The sequence below is a fragment of the Alexandromys fortis genome, unplaced genomic scaffold (genome assembly GCF_014885135.2).
Source record: "Alexandromys fortis isolate MF-2015 unplaced genomic scaffold, M_Fortis_MF-2015_v1.1 scaffold_162, whole genome shotgun sequence".
Taxonomy (NCBI): domain Eukaryota; kingdom Metazoa; phylum Chordata; class Mammalia; order Rodentia; family Cricetidae; genus Alexandromys; species Alexandromys fortis.
The window spans coordinates 412,156-429,185 of record NW_026068033.1 but is presented as its reverse complement, the minus strand read 5'-3'; the positions used below and the strand labels follow the sequence as shown (position 1 = coordinate 429,185).

Below are 17,030 nucleotides of genomic sequence, written 5' to 3'. Positions count from 1 at the left end.
TATCCACATGCTGTATGTAGTTTATACTGAGAGCAAATAGAGTTTGGTTATTGATTTCAGTAACAGGACAGAGGAGGTCGCTCCTTGGATTTAATTGATGGCTTGATGGATTTTGGGTCGAACCTGGCTCTTTGGTTCCATTTCTTTTAACAGACAGAGGAGAGGGCAACCTGGGGTCGTGCAGAATCAAGGGTGTCAGCAACTCTGGCCTGGGAGTTTTTGCCTTCTGCCCTGAGATTGTTTAACCTCGTGAATCTGGGTTCTTTTCAAAGGAAGCTCCTGGGAGGATTCAGTATTCTAGGAGGGGATGAATGAACAACGCAGAACCCCGGCTCTGCAGAGTTCGCGCTGCCCACTGAATGGTGGTTAGGAAGGCAGGGCATGGCTTCATGCCCTGCAGTTCCATCTTCTGCAGCCCTGAGACTTTTGATGGATGAGTAGGAGAGAGGGGACACGGCCATTAATGATCTGTCTCATGGCCAGGGTCAGAGTGTCTGTGGAGTGCCTGAGGGATGTTTTGGCGTGGAGCCATGGTGCAGACTTGAGGAGAACTTCATTCACCCAAATGAAGTGAAGGACTGTGACTTGGCTCTACTGAGCCAGGAGCCACAGAATCCAGAGAGCTGCGAGGTGATCTGGGCTGAGGTGTGGTGCTCTGTTGCCAATGGCTCCTCATTCCCAGGAGGACTGTGCACCTTGAATCTAGTGGAAACAGGAAGAGGCAGAGAGCTCTGTTAGACCTTAGGGAATTCGTTGCAGCCTAGTTTCAAGATGCCAGCTTCTCGGAGGAACCTCACAGAGGGTACCCTCTCTACCAGACTCCATAGCTTTCCAGGGAAGAATGGTGTCTTAGTGTTCTGTCGCTGTGAAGAGACACCGTGGCACAGCAACTCCTACAAGAAGGCCTTTAATTGGGGCTGGCTTACAGTTTTAGAAGTTTAGTCCATTCTCATCATGGTGGGGAACATGACAGAACGCAGCTAGATACGGTGCTGTGTCTTAGTTTGGGTTTTACTGCTGTGAAGAGACACCAATGACCACGGCAACTCTTATAAAGAAAACATTTAATTGAGGGGGCTCACTTACGGTTTCAGAGGTTCAGCCATTTATTGTCATTGCAGGGAACATGTCAGCGTGTAGGCAGAGGAGGTGCCTGAGCTTGGACTACATTGCAGGCAATAAGAAATCAATTTACATACTGGGCGGTATACTGAATATATATAAAACCTCAAAGCCTGCCCCCACAGTGACACACTTCCTCCAACAAGGCCACCCCGACTCCAACAAAGCCACAGCTCCTAATAATGCCATTCCCTATGAGATTATGGAATTATGGGGGCCAATTACATTCAAACTACTACATGCTGGAACAGTAGTTGAAAATTCTACATCCATTCTTACAGGCAGCAGGAAGAGGGAGTGACCCTGGGCTTTTGGAATCTCAGAGTCCACCCCTAGTGACACACCTCCTCTGTCAAGGCCACGCCTCCTAGTCCTTTCAGATAGTGCCACTCCTTAGGGACCAAGCATTTAAATCTATGAACCTTTGGGGGGCATTCTCATTCAAACCACCACCAAGGGAGGACTGAAGAACTTAGGTGTAAGATCTCAGCGATCTCAGCTCTTCTGGCTCCACGGTTTTTGCACTTCCTCCGTGCTGGTTCCTTCCACAGCCTTAGACTGTAAGGTTAAAATCCCCAGTTCCCTCCAAGGAAAAAGGGCCCTGTTGGCTAAAAATGAAATTATTTCCCCCATTCTCACTAGATGACTAGGAGGATTTGAGAAGCTGTCCTGGTGTTTCCTTTGATCAACAAATAACAGAGTGGCTGGTTTTACTAAGATGAGGAACCTAGGCTTTTTTTGTTTGCTTTTCCGAAACAGGGTTTCTCAATTTAACAACTCTGACTGTCCTTGTTCTGGAACTTGCTTTGTAGACCAGGCTGGCCTTGGTCTGTCAGAGATCCAGTTGTCTCTACCTCCCGAGTGCTGGGGTTAAAGGCGTACACCGCCATGATTGGCTTGAAGAGCCTAGTATTAGATCAGAAGAATATCTTAAGTTCCTAGAAAAATCATTTTGACTCAGAAATGAGTGTATTCCCTGGGCTGGAAATTGGCCCCATAGCTAAATGAACTTTTACCTTTGCCCTAGACACTTGAGACCCAGCTAAAAGCCTCGGGCTTTGACCTGACAGAAACTATGGGCCACACCATTTTGTGTATCATCTTTAGGATTCGTGGGTCCCCTAAAGTCTATTTAGAGAAGTCTGGTAAAGAGTTACTTTGTAAGCGCTAGAGAGATGGTTCCACAGTTTTAGAGCACTGGCTGTTCTTGCCGAGGACCTGAGTTCAGTTCCCAGCACCCACACAGCAGCTCACAACTGTCTGTAACTCCACTTTCTCAGCCCCCTTCTGGCCTCAGTGGGCTCCTGCGTACATGTAATACACACACACAGGCATGCACACACAAAATAAAAAACACCCAAACTTTTAAAGGAGTGCTTTAAAAGGAGATTCTTTCCACTAATGCCTCATGAAACAAAATATTTTCATATAGAATCTAATTTTCTAAAGCTCCCCTTTTTCTTTCCTTCTGCTACCTTCTGTTTTTTTTTTTTTTTTTTTTTCGGGTACTTCCATCTTTGTCTCACTTTTTTGGGCATGTAAATTCTGAAGTGAGGTACTTGTTTTGAAAACAAGCCCATCCATTTCCAATAAGGACTTCTGACTCCTTTGCCAAGATCTTTTTGGAGGCGATGGGTGGTGGGCGGGCAGTTGGAAGACTGGCTAACATAACCGTCACACTTCTCAGACCACTTTGTGTGCTTCAGAAATACTTTAGGCTTCAAGGAACTTCTGTTTATGTGGGGTATGCCTTGAAATAGCCACCGCTTTAGTAACTGAAATAGAGATGCAGGAAACGCTCATTAATTCATTTTAAATTAGGAGTACTCCAGTTTTACATTTATGTAAATACCTTTCCATTTAAATTTTTATTATCTTAAGTTAAACATAGTAGTGTGGGTAAGAGGTCTTGTTTGGTGTCTGCATGGGCCTCCAGTCAGTTCCTCATCCACTTACAGGGTGCTGCTCAACTGTCCTTTGTAGGGTTTGACCTCTGCACAGGGACCTGGGAAAGGAAGACCTGCGGGAACCCCTGCATGTGTCTCAGCCGTCTCGGGTCCATTCTTGGATTGCAGCTCGTTTGTATTAAAAGAGATGGGGAAAGTTCAAACTTGGGGGGGGGGTGGAATGACGGTTTTTAAAGTAGTGCACCAGTAGAAAAAAGTTGTGCCCCTCCGTTCCAGTTGTGCCACAGTCATGTGGGAGTGAGGTCTGGACAGCCTAACAGGGGAGCAAGGACTGGAATCAGGACTTCAGCACCCCGTGAACAGGGATGGGAGGGCCTGCTGGATGTGGCCGTGAAGCCAGGCTGCTATGAAGGCCCCACAGGGTCTTCAGTACCCAGCCAAGGACTCAAAACCATATCTGACCTGCGTTTCATTTGTCTAGGGGGCCCAGCTGATTCTGGACCACCCGCCGGCAGGAGCTCCGCCTCCATGAGATAACCCAATTTCCCCTCTGAGTTTATGTATGCACTTAAAAAAATTAAATTAAAAAAAATGTAAATGAATTGTGGTTGTATCCACACAAGACATTACAGAGCTGCTTGAAGTTGCAAACGTAAGCTTTCCGGCAAAGACTCATCCGTCATCTCAACTTCAGGAGAGCCTTAGTGAGCTTGGCAGTGACTGCATCTTTACATCAGAGGAAAATGTTTTTCCACAGGAAACTGTTTTCCCTGTCTTCAGATAGCGGTGGGGAATGAGCAGCAGTTCGTTCATTCAGTAATTATGTTTGAAGTGCCTTACCCCGTGCCAGGCGCTATTCTTGGCACTTGGGATGTGTCGACGAGAAAACTCCCGAGCTCGTAGAGTGAGTTGTGGTGAAACGGGGGTGTACGTGGCACAGACTAGATAGGCAAAGCTTGGGTGACTAGGTGCTGGGGAAGTGTGGCAGGTGACTTCAGACTGGGAGCTCACGGCATGACCCTGGGAGAGGTCACACTCGGGGCTGGAAGGAGGGGAAAGAGCTGGGTGATGAGTTGTCAGGTGGGAGGCTACCTGAGACATCTGAGGAACCCAGTGTGGCCGCAGTAGGAAGCGGGGATGGTGCAGAGGGGTTGCCATGGCAACCGCAGAAGGGAAAAGGAAGGTATGTGGTAGTAGAAAACAAGGAACATGGATGTTCCTGTAAGAAAGAGCTGTTGGAACCATGCCCTCGACAGAGTGCCTCAGTTGATGCTGGACGTTTGTTTGCGCGGGGTCATGAGTGCCAAGCTCTGGAACCCACCTGATCGTGTTGGGGAAGCTAATCTGGCCATAGTGTGTGTGGCCCTGGATTAGTGGAAGGAGGCTCGCCATGTTAACAGATGTGGAGGTAGGGAGGGAAGGAAATGCCCTGTAGGTGGTACAGGAAGTAGAGGGAGGATGGCTCCAAGGCAGAAGCACATCCATAGAAGAACAGAGGAAGGACTGGGAAATGACTCATGCCGTGGGCCTAGAGGGCCAGAGCTTCAGGAGTTACCTGGAGAAATGTTTCCAGCATTTGCTACTATGTATTGGATTCCCCTTTTTAGTAACTAAGAATTTCAGCTCCAGGCAGGCGCTGGTGGGGCGCAGTTTTAATCCCAGCACTCACAAGGCAGAGGCAGGAGGATCTCTAAAATTGAGGCCAGCCGGGTCTACAGAGCTAGCTCCAGGAAGCCAGAGTTACAAAGAAGTCTAGTCTTGAACCCTCCCCCGCCAAAAAGAAATTTCAGTTCCAGTGGTTGAGAGAAGTCAGGAGGCACTCCCACTGGGGATAACGAGAGGACAGATGGATGCTGGAAACTCAGAAAGCCATGGAGCTTGGGAGAGGATGAGAAGCGGAGAGCGCGCTGGCCTCCTATTTCTAGCAAGTTAGTAATGATAATTATCAGCAGCGCCCAATAACTGCTAATTTAGTGTGGGTTACGTCAACGCTTTCTCATTTGCCGTGCTGTTTCCAGAGTGTGAAGATGATTTCAGAGCCCCATTAGCATTAAGCTCCCACCTATCTGCCTGCTTGTTTTTCTCATGAGATCTTGTTTATACCGGATTCCTCAGAGCAAGCTCCCTCCCTTCCATGTTGGTCCAGGAAGCTTGTAGCTATGCCCAGGCCTTGCCTCTTATCTCATGGAAGGAAGGGCTCGCTTGTAAGTAAGGTAGCAATTACAGTGAACATTTGTGAGCCTGTACAGGGTGTCCAGCATGTTTGACTCTATTCCTGGGCTAACATGATCACTTAGCATATCATGAAGTGTTTTATTGCGTAGATACAGGCATAGTCGCTGGAGGCATGGCTCTGTGGTAGAGGACTTGCTTGCCATATGTAGGACCCAGGATTACCAGTATGAAAGGAAACCCAAGTAGACCTTTGCTGGCCCTGTTGTATATATGAAGGAACTGAGGCCCAGATTAGGGGCTCAGATTAGGATAGTCTTTTACCTGGAAATGGTGTTTGCTATACTTGAAACGACTAAAGAAGCGTATACTATGTCCAGGGGAGGTACTGAGAACCAAAGGGCATGCACGCATTCGTGTGCCTGTGTGCATGTTTGTGTGTGTGTGTGTGTGTGATGCACGTGGCGGGGGACGGACATAGGAGGAAGAGCAGTTCCATTTCATGCCTTCCACAAGTCTGCACTCTTTTCTCTCTATGGAGTATTGAATTATACTGAATACACAGTTTCTCTGGACAGGTATATTTGGGCTAAGCTAGATCCATCAGGGAAATTAACGTGACCAAGAGAAACAGTTTCTAATTGCGTTACACATCTGGCTACAAGTGGCCAATTGATTTTGCAGGTCCCTGAATTGTCCCAGGACTCCTGCACTTTGTGGCTAATTAACTTTTCAAAATTGGTTCTGTATCGTAACGAGCGCAGGGCGCTGTCCCTTGGAGCCTCTGTGAGTCTTCTGGGAAAGACCCGGAGCCTTGCTACAAGGCGGCACCAGTCCATATTCTTTAAGTTGGTGATTCTGGGTTGTAAGGGAGTGGAAACAGGCTTTGTTTTTGCCCCTTGAGATTTCAGTACAGGAACTCCTTTGCAGCTTAAGGGCCCAGGAGTGGCCCCTACCTGGCAGCTGCAGGGTGCTTTGGGCTCATCCAGTAGGGAAGCACAGCCAGGCTTTCTGGAAAGTTGCCAGCGGAATGGGAGCTAGCAAGTGGGGGGGGGGTCGTTGTCTTGAGAGAGTGAAATTTAAGGACACCCCTGTCATTTGGAAGTTGTTCAAAACTGGAAATCTCTCCCATGAAGAATTTCTAGTAAGGACGTTGACTTGGAGTCGCTTTGCAGAAGTCTTGACTAGATCGTACGCTAGCCAGGGAGTTATTTTCTTCTGGCTAGACCAGGGTCTTCCCGCTGCGCCACTCTTCCTGGTGCTGGGGATCCCAGGGCCTCACGAGTGCTAGGCAGCCCTTGGTCATGTCACTGAGCCATGCCCCTAGATCTCCAGTGAGCTTTTCATGTATATGTATATGGTATGCATGTATGTTGTAGACATGTTCTTGCATGTATGGCTGCAAGTGTGAGTGAGTGCATATATGTGGGTGTGTTCCTGTATGTGTTTGTGCCTGTCGGAGGCTGGATTTGCCATGAGTACTCCTCCCACTTGGCATTGGCGGAGGTTTGTTGGTATCTAACGCTGATCCACCTCCCCAGCCCTCCTCTGATGTTTGAAATTAAAATTTAGTATTTGGCTCACTAGGTTAGAAGAGAGTATATGCTGAGGTGTTGTTGACTTTAGGTGAGAGAGAGATTTGATTTTACACAAAGCCTGCATGGCCTCCAGGCATGACTTCCCGGTGTCAGCTGCTTGCTGCTGGGAAGGGTCCAAGGTGGCTAGGTACTTCTCCATGTGGGAAGGACCAGGTTTCTCAGTTGTCAAATTGTCTAGAGAGACCCAGAAAGGCAGGAGGGAGCTCTTCCAAAAGATGACCACAAGAAAGCTTTCTGTCGCAGTGAGGGAAGGAGAGAAGACTATTGAGCAATGTCTCTGGCTGGATTAACCCATCATCTGCAATGCTGGAGGATGTGCTGCAGGGTATCTGGGACAGCCCAAGCCTCTTGACGAAATAGGAGTTGGAGCAGGGCAGCTGACATCTATTTCCTAATGGGTTAGGTCACATAGAGGGGAAGTGTCCTACTGAGCCCAATTAACTACTTCTGGGATGAGGTGGTGTGTCTTGCGCAGGTCCAGGGACACTCCCCAGCGATTACACTGAGCCTTGTGCTCAGGAAGTATATGAGCTGAGCTGGGGCCTCCAGGCTTCCTACCTGGACCAGTCTCACCTCTGCTCAGTGTGGAAACTATCGCAGAGTTGAACACACAACCTGGGCCGTGGCCAGTTCACAGCTTCCGTTGGCATGAGCAGATGTTCAGGTGTGACATAGAGGTGAGTGTCCATAGAGTCCTAACCAGAGTGCTTGGCTTATGCGGAGGAGGGGATGGTTAGCAGGCTTGTAAACTGGAAACAATGGGCTCGGAGAGCCGGCTGACCAGCTCTCGCCTTCTGTGTCCCACCATCCTCCTTATAGCTCTTCCAGGTCCTTCCACTGTTGACTTTGAGCTATTTGCCGTTCAAGTGAGAACAAACAGATGAGCAATCCCTTAGCCTTTTCCAGAGAGGGGGAGGATGGAGTTGAATAACGCAGGCAAAACTCTGGCCACAAGCTGTCCCATGGCTGAGCCACGGGGCTGCCCTGCTTCATGGTCAGGCAGGCTCTCAGCAGCACAAGTTCAAGCCTCCATCTGCCAGTAAGCAGAATTAGGACTTCCTAGTATTCCTACCTGGCAGTGAAGGAGATGGCTCCGAAGGTTCCTTCCTGTTCAGGTACTCTGGGAATTCTAAGATGTGGCATCATCTCTTTCTTCTTTGGACTGAAGTCACTCATGTGGAGGAAAGGGCCTATGTGGCTTCTCAGGGTGGTTATAACCGGTTCCTCCAAACATTCTGAAGTGGTTTGGTGAAATCTTCCCCATAGTCTCAGGCATTTGAATACTTGGTCCCCAGTGGATGGTGCTGTCTGGGAGACTTTTAGGGGTCTTGTTTGGAGGAGGTGTGTCACTGCAAGCTTTGAGAATTTGAAAACCATTTCAGGTTCATTTTTTTTGGCTTTCTTCTTGAGGTTTAAGATGTGAGCCCTCAGCTTCTGTCCCAACAACCAATGTCTGCCACTTACTGCCACGTTTCCCGAGCTTGATGGAGTCTCATCTCTGGAACCATGAGCCCAAATAAACCCCTTTTTTCTGTGCATTGCCTTGGTTATGTATCACAACAATAGAGAAAAGCAGTGAACATACAGACCCAACGTTCTTCAGAGGACGCACAGACCTACAAAAATCAACTGAAGAAATCCGCAGATTTCCATGGCTCTTGGTGATCTACAATTGCCAGATTTCTTTATTGTCTTAACATCCACAGGGACACTTATGGTGAATGTCCCTGCCCGCGAGAAATGTGGGTTGCTAGCTAATAGAACTTCTTGTTTGTATTGTGGATCTTTTGCTAGCTGACTCTGGGTTCTTTGTGACCGTCCATGGCTGTTATTAGGCAGGCACGGGTCTTTTGGTCTGGTTTCCACTGGTATAATGAAATACCCCAGGCTGGCTAATTTGTACAGAAAAGACGTTATTTAGCTTAGTCAGGGAGGTCCAAGAGCTTGATTCTGGCCTCCGCTGGCTTTGTTGTGGTCTTTGGGGGCACAAAGCATCACAGTGGAGTCAATCTGAGACGCAGGGATCACATGGTGAGATGGGGAGTCATAGAGATTGAGGGGCCAGACTTCCTTTTCCAGAAGTTTATTCTTGAACACTCTTGAAGGAGTTGATTCAAAAGACCAGCATTGGTGTTTCCCAAGGTCAAGATCCCCCCACCTATGTAAGCACACAATGACGTAAATACCCCCCATGAGGCCTCACCCCTTTTGTTCCTTCCATTTCTTTCTACTGCCAGGGATCTATACACCCTGCTAGCTGCTTATCAATGACCGCCCTTCCTGCTCTTTCCTGCTCTTCTTATTGTTACTCTCCTCCGTTTTTTGTTGTTTTTTTTTTTAAATTTATTTATTTATTAAAGATTTCTGTCTCTTTCCCGCCACCGCCTCCCATTTCCCTCCCCCTCCCCGGATCAAGTCCCCCTCCCTCGTCAGCCCAAAGAGCAATCAGGGTTCCCTGCCCTGTGGGAAGTCCAAGGACCACCCACCTCCATCCAGGTCTAGTAGTGAACCACTGGCTCAGACCGACCGAGACAGGGTCACAGCCCCGATTTGGGCCTGGTGTGGCTTAGTCTGCCCTATTGCTTCCCAGCACAAATTTAAGTGCCAAGTATTTGTTTTTGTGACAGTTCAGAGTGTTCATTTAGTCCTGACATGTGTTAGCGGGACTAACGGTCCCCGCAGACTGGCCAACCTGCCGGTATGTGCACTGCTCTGCCCTTTCTGTGTGTCGCACTTGGGTTCCTGTTGTCTCCCTTTGAGAAACATCAGTCTTGTTTCTCATCCTTCAAGCTCGTAAGCCAGCCTGTGCCGTACTGTTGTCATCGTTTAATTATTGTTTATGGAAATACCTACAGTAGGGCAGAGCAATGGAGATTCTGAGCTAAGAACCTGTCTCTGTGACCCGGAAATATCCCGCCGGCGTACGGGGTCAGCTCCGGAAATTTCAAACACTGTTCCATGGGGAATTGATACTTCAGCATCTTGGCAGCCTCCCGGCTCTGTCACTCAGCCCAGGGCAGTGAGTTGCCTACTTCAGGCTCCTTACATCCCAGCTTTCAAAGGGCAAAGTAATTGGAGAGGGGCATTGGAGCTGTGGGCCCCGCAGGCTGGTTTAGCACAATGCACAGTGAAAGGCTGTTTTCGGGAAGCCAGTCTGATTAGGGCCTGAGGACTCCTGCCTGCTCTTGGGATATGGGGCCTTGCTGGGTGAGTGGGTGTGTTAGCAATCTATTTAGTCACCTCAATATAAAATAGACCCCCAAGCAGGCCTTTTATTTTATTTTATTTTTTTTAAGTATCAGCTGTAAAGATCTAGTTATGCATTGTAACCCCAACCCCCAGAACAGCTAACTAATCAGCCTGCTGAATTTCTCGGAGTTCAAGGCCAGCTGAGGTGGCTGAGCGCTATGGGCTCCCTCAGCATGGGCTTGGTAGAATCTCAATAGCTAGTTTGCCAATTAGCTAATTAAGTCAGATAAACGATAAGCTATTTGAAGTGTTCCCTGTGCCTTTTATATTTCTTGAACATTCTGAATCATTAGGCTGCATTTGGGGTGTTTGAAGGTTTGTTTCTTGAGCCGCCCTGCCATGCGTGCACTGGGGTGAAGAGGGATGGGTCCAGCTTCAGTAGATCCTGGTGGACCTTTTGCGCCACAGAGCCCCGGGCTGGACCAAGCTCTCCCAAGTTCTTTCTGTGCGTGATGCATGTCTGCTTCTCTCTCCCTTTCTGTTGCCAAGGATGTTAACACAGGCGAGGGCAGCGAGTTTGCAGACAGCGGGATCGAAGGGGCCACCACCGACACGGACCTCCTGTCCAGGCGATCTAATGCCACCAACTCCAGCTACTCGCCCCCCACCAGCCGAGCCTTTGTGGGCAGCGACAGCGGCAGCAGTTCCACGGGGGATGCTGCACGCCAAGGGGTGTACGAGAACTTCAGGCGAGAACTGGAGCTGAGCACCACCAACAGCGAGAGCCTGGAGGAGGCCGGCTCTGCACACAGCGATGAGCAGAGCAGCGGCACCCTCAGCTCCCCGGGCCAGTCGGACATCCTGCTGACAGCCGCGCAGGGCACCGTGCGCAAGGCTGGCGCGCTGGCAGTCAAGAACTTCCTGGTACATAAGAAGAATAAGAAGGTGGAGTCCGCTACCCGGAGGAAGTGGAAGCATTACTGGGTGTCCCTGAAAGGTAAGGGGGCTGGCCCAGCAGCATGCTGGGAGTGCCAGCGGGTGCATCCCACAGGTCCTTACGGTTATGCGATACTTTGTAATTGTGTGTCTAAAACTTGGTCTGTTGTGGTAGAAACACAACATTAGATGTATTTTTTCTTTTTAACTTAAATCCTGGGGTGAGGGTGATAAAGATAATCCCATCACTGAAGATTCTGGAAGATCTGGCTTGGGATTTGATTTTCTTTGTCTGTCTGTGTTTTCAGTACTAGGAATTAGATCCAGGGACTCTCATGGGTTACATATTACATAAGCTCCCTATGTATTACATCCCCATAGCTCTTTGTATTTTTATATTTGTTTTGAGGTACCAGGTTGCCCAGGCTGGACTTGGGCTGTTAATCATCCTGCCTCAGCCTCAGGGGTAGCTGGAATTATAGGTACCTGCCACCGCACCTGGCTGCTTAACACAGTTTTAAATCTATGATAAGGTATTGTTGACTGTGTGCGCAACACTGTAGGCAGGCCTCTAGGACTTACTCACCTGAGGAACGGAAGCTTCATGTCTCTTATTCAGTAACTCTCTCAGAGTGTTCCCCAGCCCTGCAAAGGCTGTTTCGTTGTTTTCTGTGCTTTGTGGTCGCCCCGGTTTTGTTTCTGTTGCTGTGATAAATAAGAATACTCCCATCACAGGGAAGGGAGAGTTTATTTGGCTTACAATTCCAAGTTGCAGTCAGTCTATCAAAGTCAAGAACCCAAGCCACTAGTCACATCGCATCCGCAGTAAAAAAAAAAAAAAAAAAAAAAAAAAAAAAAAAAAAAAAAAAAAAAAAAAAAAAAAGCATCCGTTCTGCCTGCTTTTGTTTGCTCTCAGCTGGTTTCCCCATCCTACACAGTTCAGCTAGGGAGTAGCGCTGCCCACAGTGGGCTGGGTTTTTCCTCAGTCAGTTAGCGATCAAGACAGTCTCCTGGAGACCTGCTCATTGACCAGCCTGATAAAGACACTCACTCAACTGAGACTCTTCCCAGGCGATTCCAAGTTGTGGCATGTTGAGGTTTAAAAGCCCACCAGCACAAGCGAGAGGAACAAGTCAGGTTCCGCATTCTCGTAGACTGCTGGTTCCATTGTGCGATTCTGAAGTGGGTTCCCCTCTAAAATTTTGTTTTGGGTTGTTCAAGTTTATTTTTCACACAGTGACTGTTGGAGAGAGAGAATCCTTAGCTTTAGTCCAGTGAAATGATCCAGGTTTGAGGACTCTTTTTTTTTTTTTAAGTGGTAGAATATTACTAATTTTACAGGCTTCCACCTGGTGCAGATGGGCTGTCTAAATCATCATTTGTTTCTGAATAAGTCACTATTTTATAGTCTAGCTGTGTATATTGGAGTACTCTTGGTTGTACACATGGCAGACAGATGGGTACCACGCTGCTTGCTTCTCAAAGAAACTTAGTGCTTACATGTTGCCTTTTGCTGCCATTTGGCGTCCTTTCCTGAAGAGGTTGTGTGTGTCTGCTCAGCCCTGCATGGGTCTTTATCCTGGAGACTTTTGTAATTCATTTGTGAGAACTATGTTATATATAGAAAAAAAAAGTTACTTAAGAACATTGAGAGTTTGAAGCTGGGTGCTGGTGGCTCACACCTTTAATCCCTTTAATCTGGGAGGCAGAGTGAGTTCAAGGCCAGCCTGTGAGTTCAAGGCCAGCCTGGTCTACCAAGAGCCAGTTCCAGGACAGTCGTCAAAGATGCCGAGAAACCCTGCTTTCTGTGTGGTGCTTCCTACTTACAGAACCATAAAGTCTGGAGATGGCGTGCTTGGACTGCCAAAACACAGGGCCACACACTAGATGTCTGAGAGACTTTCTCATTTCCCATCTGACAGTCTAAAGTAGAAGCATTGTCTGGGTTGGTTTCCTTTGAGGCCTTGTGCCTTGATATGGCTGTGGCTGTTTTTTTTTTTTTTTTTTTTTTTTTTTTTTGGGTCTTGGCACGTGTTCTTCCTTCTGTGATGGCCGTGTCCAGTGTCCATCTGATAGGGTGTGAGTTGTTAGATTAAGGGACACTCATGTGACCACCCTTTCCCTTAACTGCCTCTTTAAAGGCCACATCTACAAGTGTGACTTCATCTAAAGTATGGGGTCAGGACTCAGTGTGGAGATGGGGGGGACGATTTTTACCCATGAGAAGGCCCTGGGTTTGAGACTCCTCTTACTCCGCGTTTGAGAACGGCATTTCTTGGTATAGAATAGAAATAATGAGGTGACCCTTTTTTACTTAGGCTATAGATTCAGGTGAAAATCAGGACACATAGACTTTTTATCATAGTGTGTGGTTCATGGATAATAACTTCGTGTTAGTCTTTTTATATTTATTTATTTATTTATTTATTTATTTATTTATTTATTTGGGGGGGGTTTCGAGACACGGTTTCTCTGTGGCTTTGGAGCCTGTCTTGGAACTAGCTCTGTAGACCAGGCTGGTCTCGAACTCACAGAGTTCCGCCTGCCTCTGCCTCCCGAGTGCTGGGATTAAAGGTAACATGTTGAAAAGTCCATATGCAGCCACCTGCTGTAATAGATAATTCTAACCCAAAGTTGAGAGTCTGTCAAAGGGGGTTTGAAAGACTGCTATGTCCACACCATGATAGGCACATGTCAGGATTTGTTCTCTGTTCCTAACCAGGTACTAGCATGTATGTGGTGCCCCTTTGATGTTAGAAGTCCACAGATGGTTTGTGGTCATCCCCTTTCTGTCTTTAATCTAATGTGTGTGTACCTGGAAACGAGAGCTTCCAGTGATCTCCCTCTTTGGATTTTCCTCAAACCATGAAGTCTTCGTAATCCCAGAGATTCTGAAAGAATAGAATTGAGTCAGGTGTGTTGATAGCATATATTTCAATTTACGTACGTATGTTTTGGATCACATGAATGGTTTAACTATAGTTAATGGTAGAGTTCTATCAAGTTGGTATTTTCAAATAATATTTCATGGCATAGCAAATACTTAAGGAACTAAGTATAAAGAAGACGTTATAGTTATATACAGTATTGCCTTTTTTTTAACTGCTGTGCTGGGCGCAGTGCAAGTGTGGCAGTCAGAGGACAGCATTATGGAGCTGTTTCTCTCTTTGTACCTTTCTGTGTGTGTATTTAAAGATTTTACCCTCTTTAAAAAGGGTTAAATATGTGTGTGTGTGTGTGTGTGTGTGTGTGTGCATGTGCACACACCTGTGGTGTGTGATTTATCCAAATTGGCTTTGATTGAGATGGTGCTATGAGCAGCTGTTACATGGTGGTGTGAAATGGTACAAGTGGGGGAAAGAGTGTGCCGTTTCCGGTGTGCCGTTTCCGGTGTGCCTGTGGGAATGTCTTTCCGTTGCTCTGCTTCTTCCTACACCACACGTGGCCAGTTTTCCTGGATAGATTTCTGTTGTGACCAAGTGTTTCCAAGGACTTTGCACTTCCTGTAAGGTTTGGTTTTTGCTTGCAGTAAGGAGATGCCTGAAATGGACTGAGCAGCTTGTGGTTGTGGTTGTGGACGAGTTCCGTAGCTGTCCAGTCCAGAGCTGTGGACCTGTTGAGAATATATGCTGAGCAAGGACTTGTTATTTTAGTGAGCTTCAGGTTCCGGCAGTGAAGTTGCTGCTTTACAAACTCTGCAGAGTTTCTATTGCTCCTGTCTCTAATGTTTCATGGTCCAGTTAAAGATGGGCCGAGGCTCTGCCTTCCCTGAGACCTTCCCATAAGCCCCACACAATTCCTGTTTCAGAAAGCACAGGGCATAGTTTCATTCTAGGAAAAAAAAAATATAGATTGCATTGGAGGCCAAAAATACATCTTTTCTGGAAACCCCTAAATCCAGACCTACTGTTTTCTCCTAGGGTCCAGATCCACAGAACATGTTTTACAGTTCTTAGTTGCTTATCACAGGAGAGTGGGTAAGAGTACGCTCCAAGGGAAGTGTCTGCCTTCACCTCCTAATAGTGCTGCCTGGGGGCAGCTATAGAGCTGTGTTTATAGTCATCACTGGGCTTGGGGTCCCCAAAGTTTGTATTGTTTAAGATCAAAGACAGGGTCCGTGGCTGGCTTGGAACTCTCTGTGTAGACTAGGCTAGCCTCAAACTGACAGAGGTCCACCTGCCTCTGGCTCCCAACAGCTAGATATAGGTGTATTGTAGCAGGTTTACTCAGACCACCAAATCATGACATGGAGATTTATTATTAATTATGAATGCTCAGCCTTAGCTTAAGTTTATTTCTACTAGCTCTTATAACTTAACTACCTGTTTCTCTTCATCTACGTTTTACCTAGGGGCTTTTGACCTTTCTTTCTTTCTTTCTTTCTTTCTTTCTTTCTTTCTTTCTTTCTTTCTTTCTTTCTTTCTTTCTTTCCTTCTCTGTGTCCTACTTTCCTGCTTCCTCTGTGTCTGTCTCTCTGTAGGCTGCATGACTGGTTGGCCCCTGGCATTTCCCTCTTTCTCTCTAGATTCCTCCACCTACGTACTCTCTCTGCCCATCAACCCCACTTATCCCTCCTCTGCCTAGGTATTGGCCATTCAGCTTTTTATTAGACCAATCGGGTGCCTTAGGCAGGCAAGGTGAAAAAGCAACACATCTTTACATAGTTCATCGAATCTTCTCTTCCACAACAGTGTGTGCCAACACTCTTGCCCTCAAGAAGGCTTCCAACCAGATGTTCCGACAAAGACAGCAGGACTCTGAGAACTCGAACACATATGGGAGGGATCCCATCATCCATTTGGAAGCTGTAACTCAAGGTCTTTATTTTTCCACAGACCCATCAAGGACCTGATTGCAAGCAACACCCTGTTTTCTTTATCTCTTGGGCTCCCACACACTTTAATATTAATTCAGCCCTTTTCTGATGGCTGGTGTCAGTTTCCCTTAGACATCTACCATTGGCCAAGCACTAAATACTCACACAGACCGTGTTCTCTTTCCTCAGGTTGCACGCTCTTTTTCTACGAGAGTGACGGCAGGTCTGGGATAGACCACAACAGTGTCCCCAAGCACGCTGTCTGGGTGGAGAACAGCATTGTGCAGGCTGTGCCTGAGCACCCCAAGAAGGACTTTGTCTTCTGCCTCAGCAACTCTCTGGGTGACGCCTTCCTCTTTCAGGTTTGTGGGGGTACTGTCTTGCTCAAGTACCCTGCCCTCGCCTCTTAAAATAATGCTGAGATTTTTCATGAAAGAGACAAAAGTGTTAAATGACAGAATAAATACCTGCCATGAATTGCGGAAATGAGAGACCCCGTGCAGAGTTTGAATGTGAGGCTCAAGGAGTATTGTGCTTTGGGTGTGAGAAACTTGTGTTGGATATGAGCAGACAGGTTTCTCCATGTGGCTTCAGGAGCATTGTACAGGCCGCAGAACAGGATCATGAGTTCCTTAATTTAGGTGTGATTTGAGCTGTCAAAATTTCTATCATAATATGTTCTCTGCTAATATTAATCATAAAGGTAAAATAATTACAGCCAAGAAAGGACTAGTTGTCCCTAAATAGTTTCTCTTTCTCAGCTTACTAGAACTTTCTATCAAGTATTCTTGAAGTCTATTAACTGTTCCACAAAAATACTTCTCAGCTTCAAGGTTAACATTTCCTTTTATAGTGAACCTTTTGAGCTTGCAAGAACTGTCTGTGCTTTAAGTGAGGACAGTTCCCCTCATTTATTCCATTAATGGGATGAAGGCCACAGAGGAAGCGGAGTGTACAAAATACAAATGCAACATTCTGTGAGCGGCCGTGAAATAAGTGTGCAGTCACCACTAGAGCAAGATATGGGAGGTTTAGGCTCTGCATAGCTTCCTGACAGCCACATGGTGCACACCAGCCCACTTACCAAACAGAACTGAAGCTGCCTCTTACCATCCAAGCCAACACGCTTGTTTACCCGATAGTCACTCAATTTTTCCTTTGTTTATTTGTTTATGAGGAAGGTTGCAGGTTGGTGAAGGGGAACCGTGTGCACGAGTAGGGACAGCTCAGTTCCGCATTTACTTCTTTGTCTGTGGGATTGGGCGAACAGTGTGGAGGTCAGAGGACAAC

At 47.1% G+C, this 17,030-nt stretch overlaps 1 protein-coding gene across 8 annotated transcripts in view; it reads left to right on the top strand.

Annotated features, from left to right (window-relative positions):
• The window catches only part of Tiam1 (TIAM Rac1 associated GEF 1), a 339,898-nt gene that overhangs the window by 226,214 nt on the left and 96,654 nt on the right, over nucleotides 1–17,030 (top strand). For all 8 annotated transcript variants that reach the window (XM_050164763.1, XM_050164762.1, XM_050164765.1 and 5 more), the window contains 2 exons: nucleotides 10,538–10,985; nucleotides 15,930–16,102. In XM_050164763.1, the coding sequence (XP_050020720.1) occupies nucleotides 10,538–10,985; nucleotides 15,930–16,102 (621 nt within the window). The remainder of the gene's footprint in view (nucleotides 1–10,537; nucleotides 10,986–15,929; nucleotides 16,103–17,030) is intronic.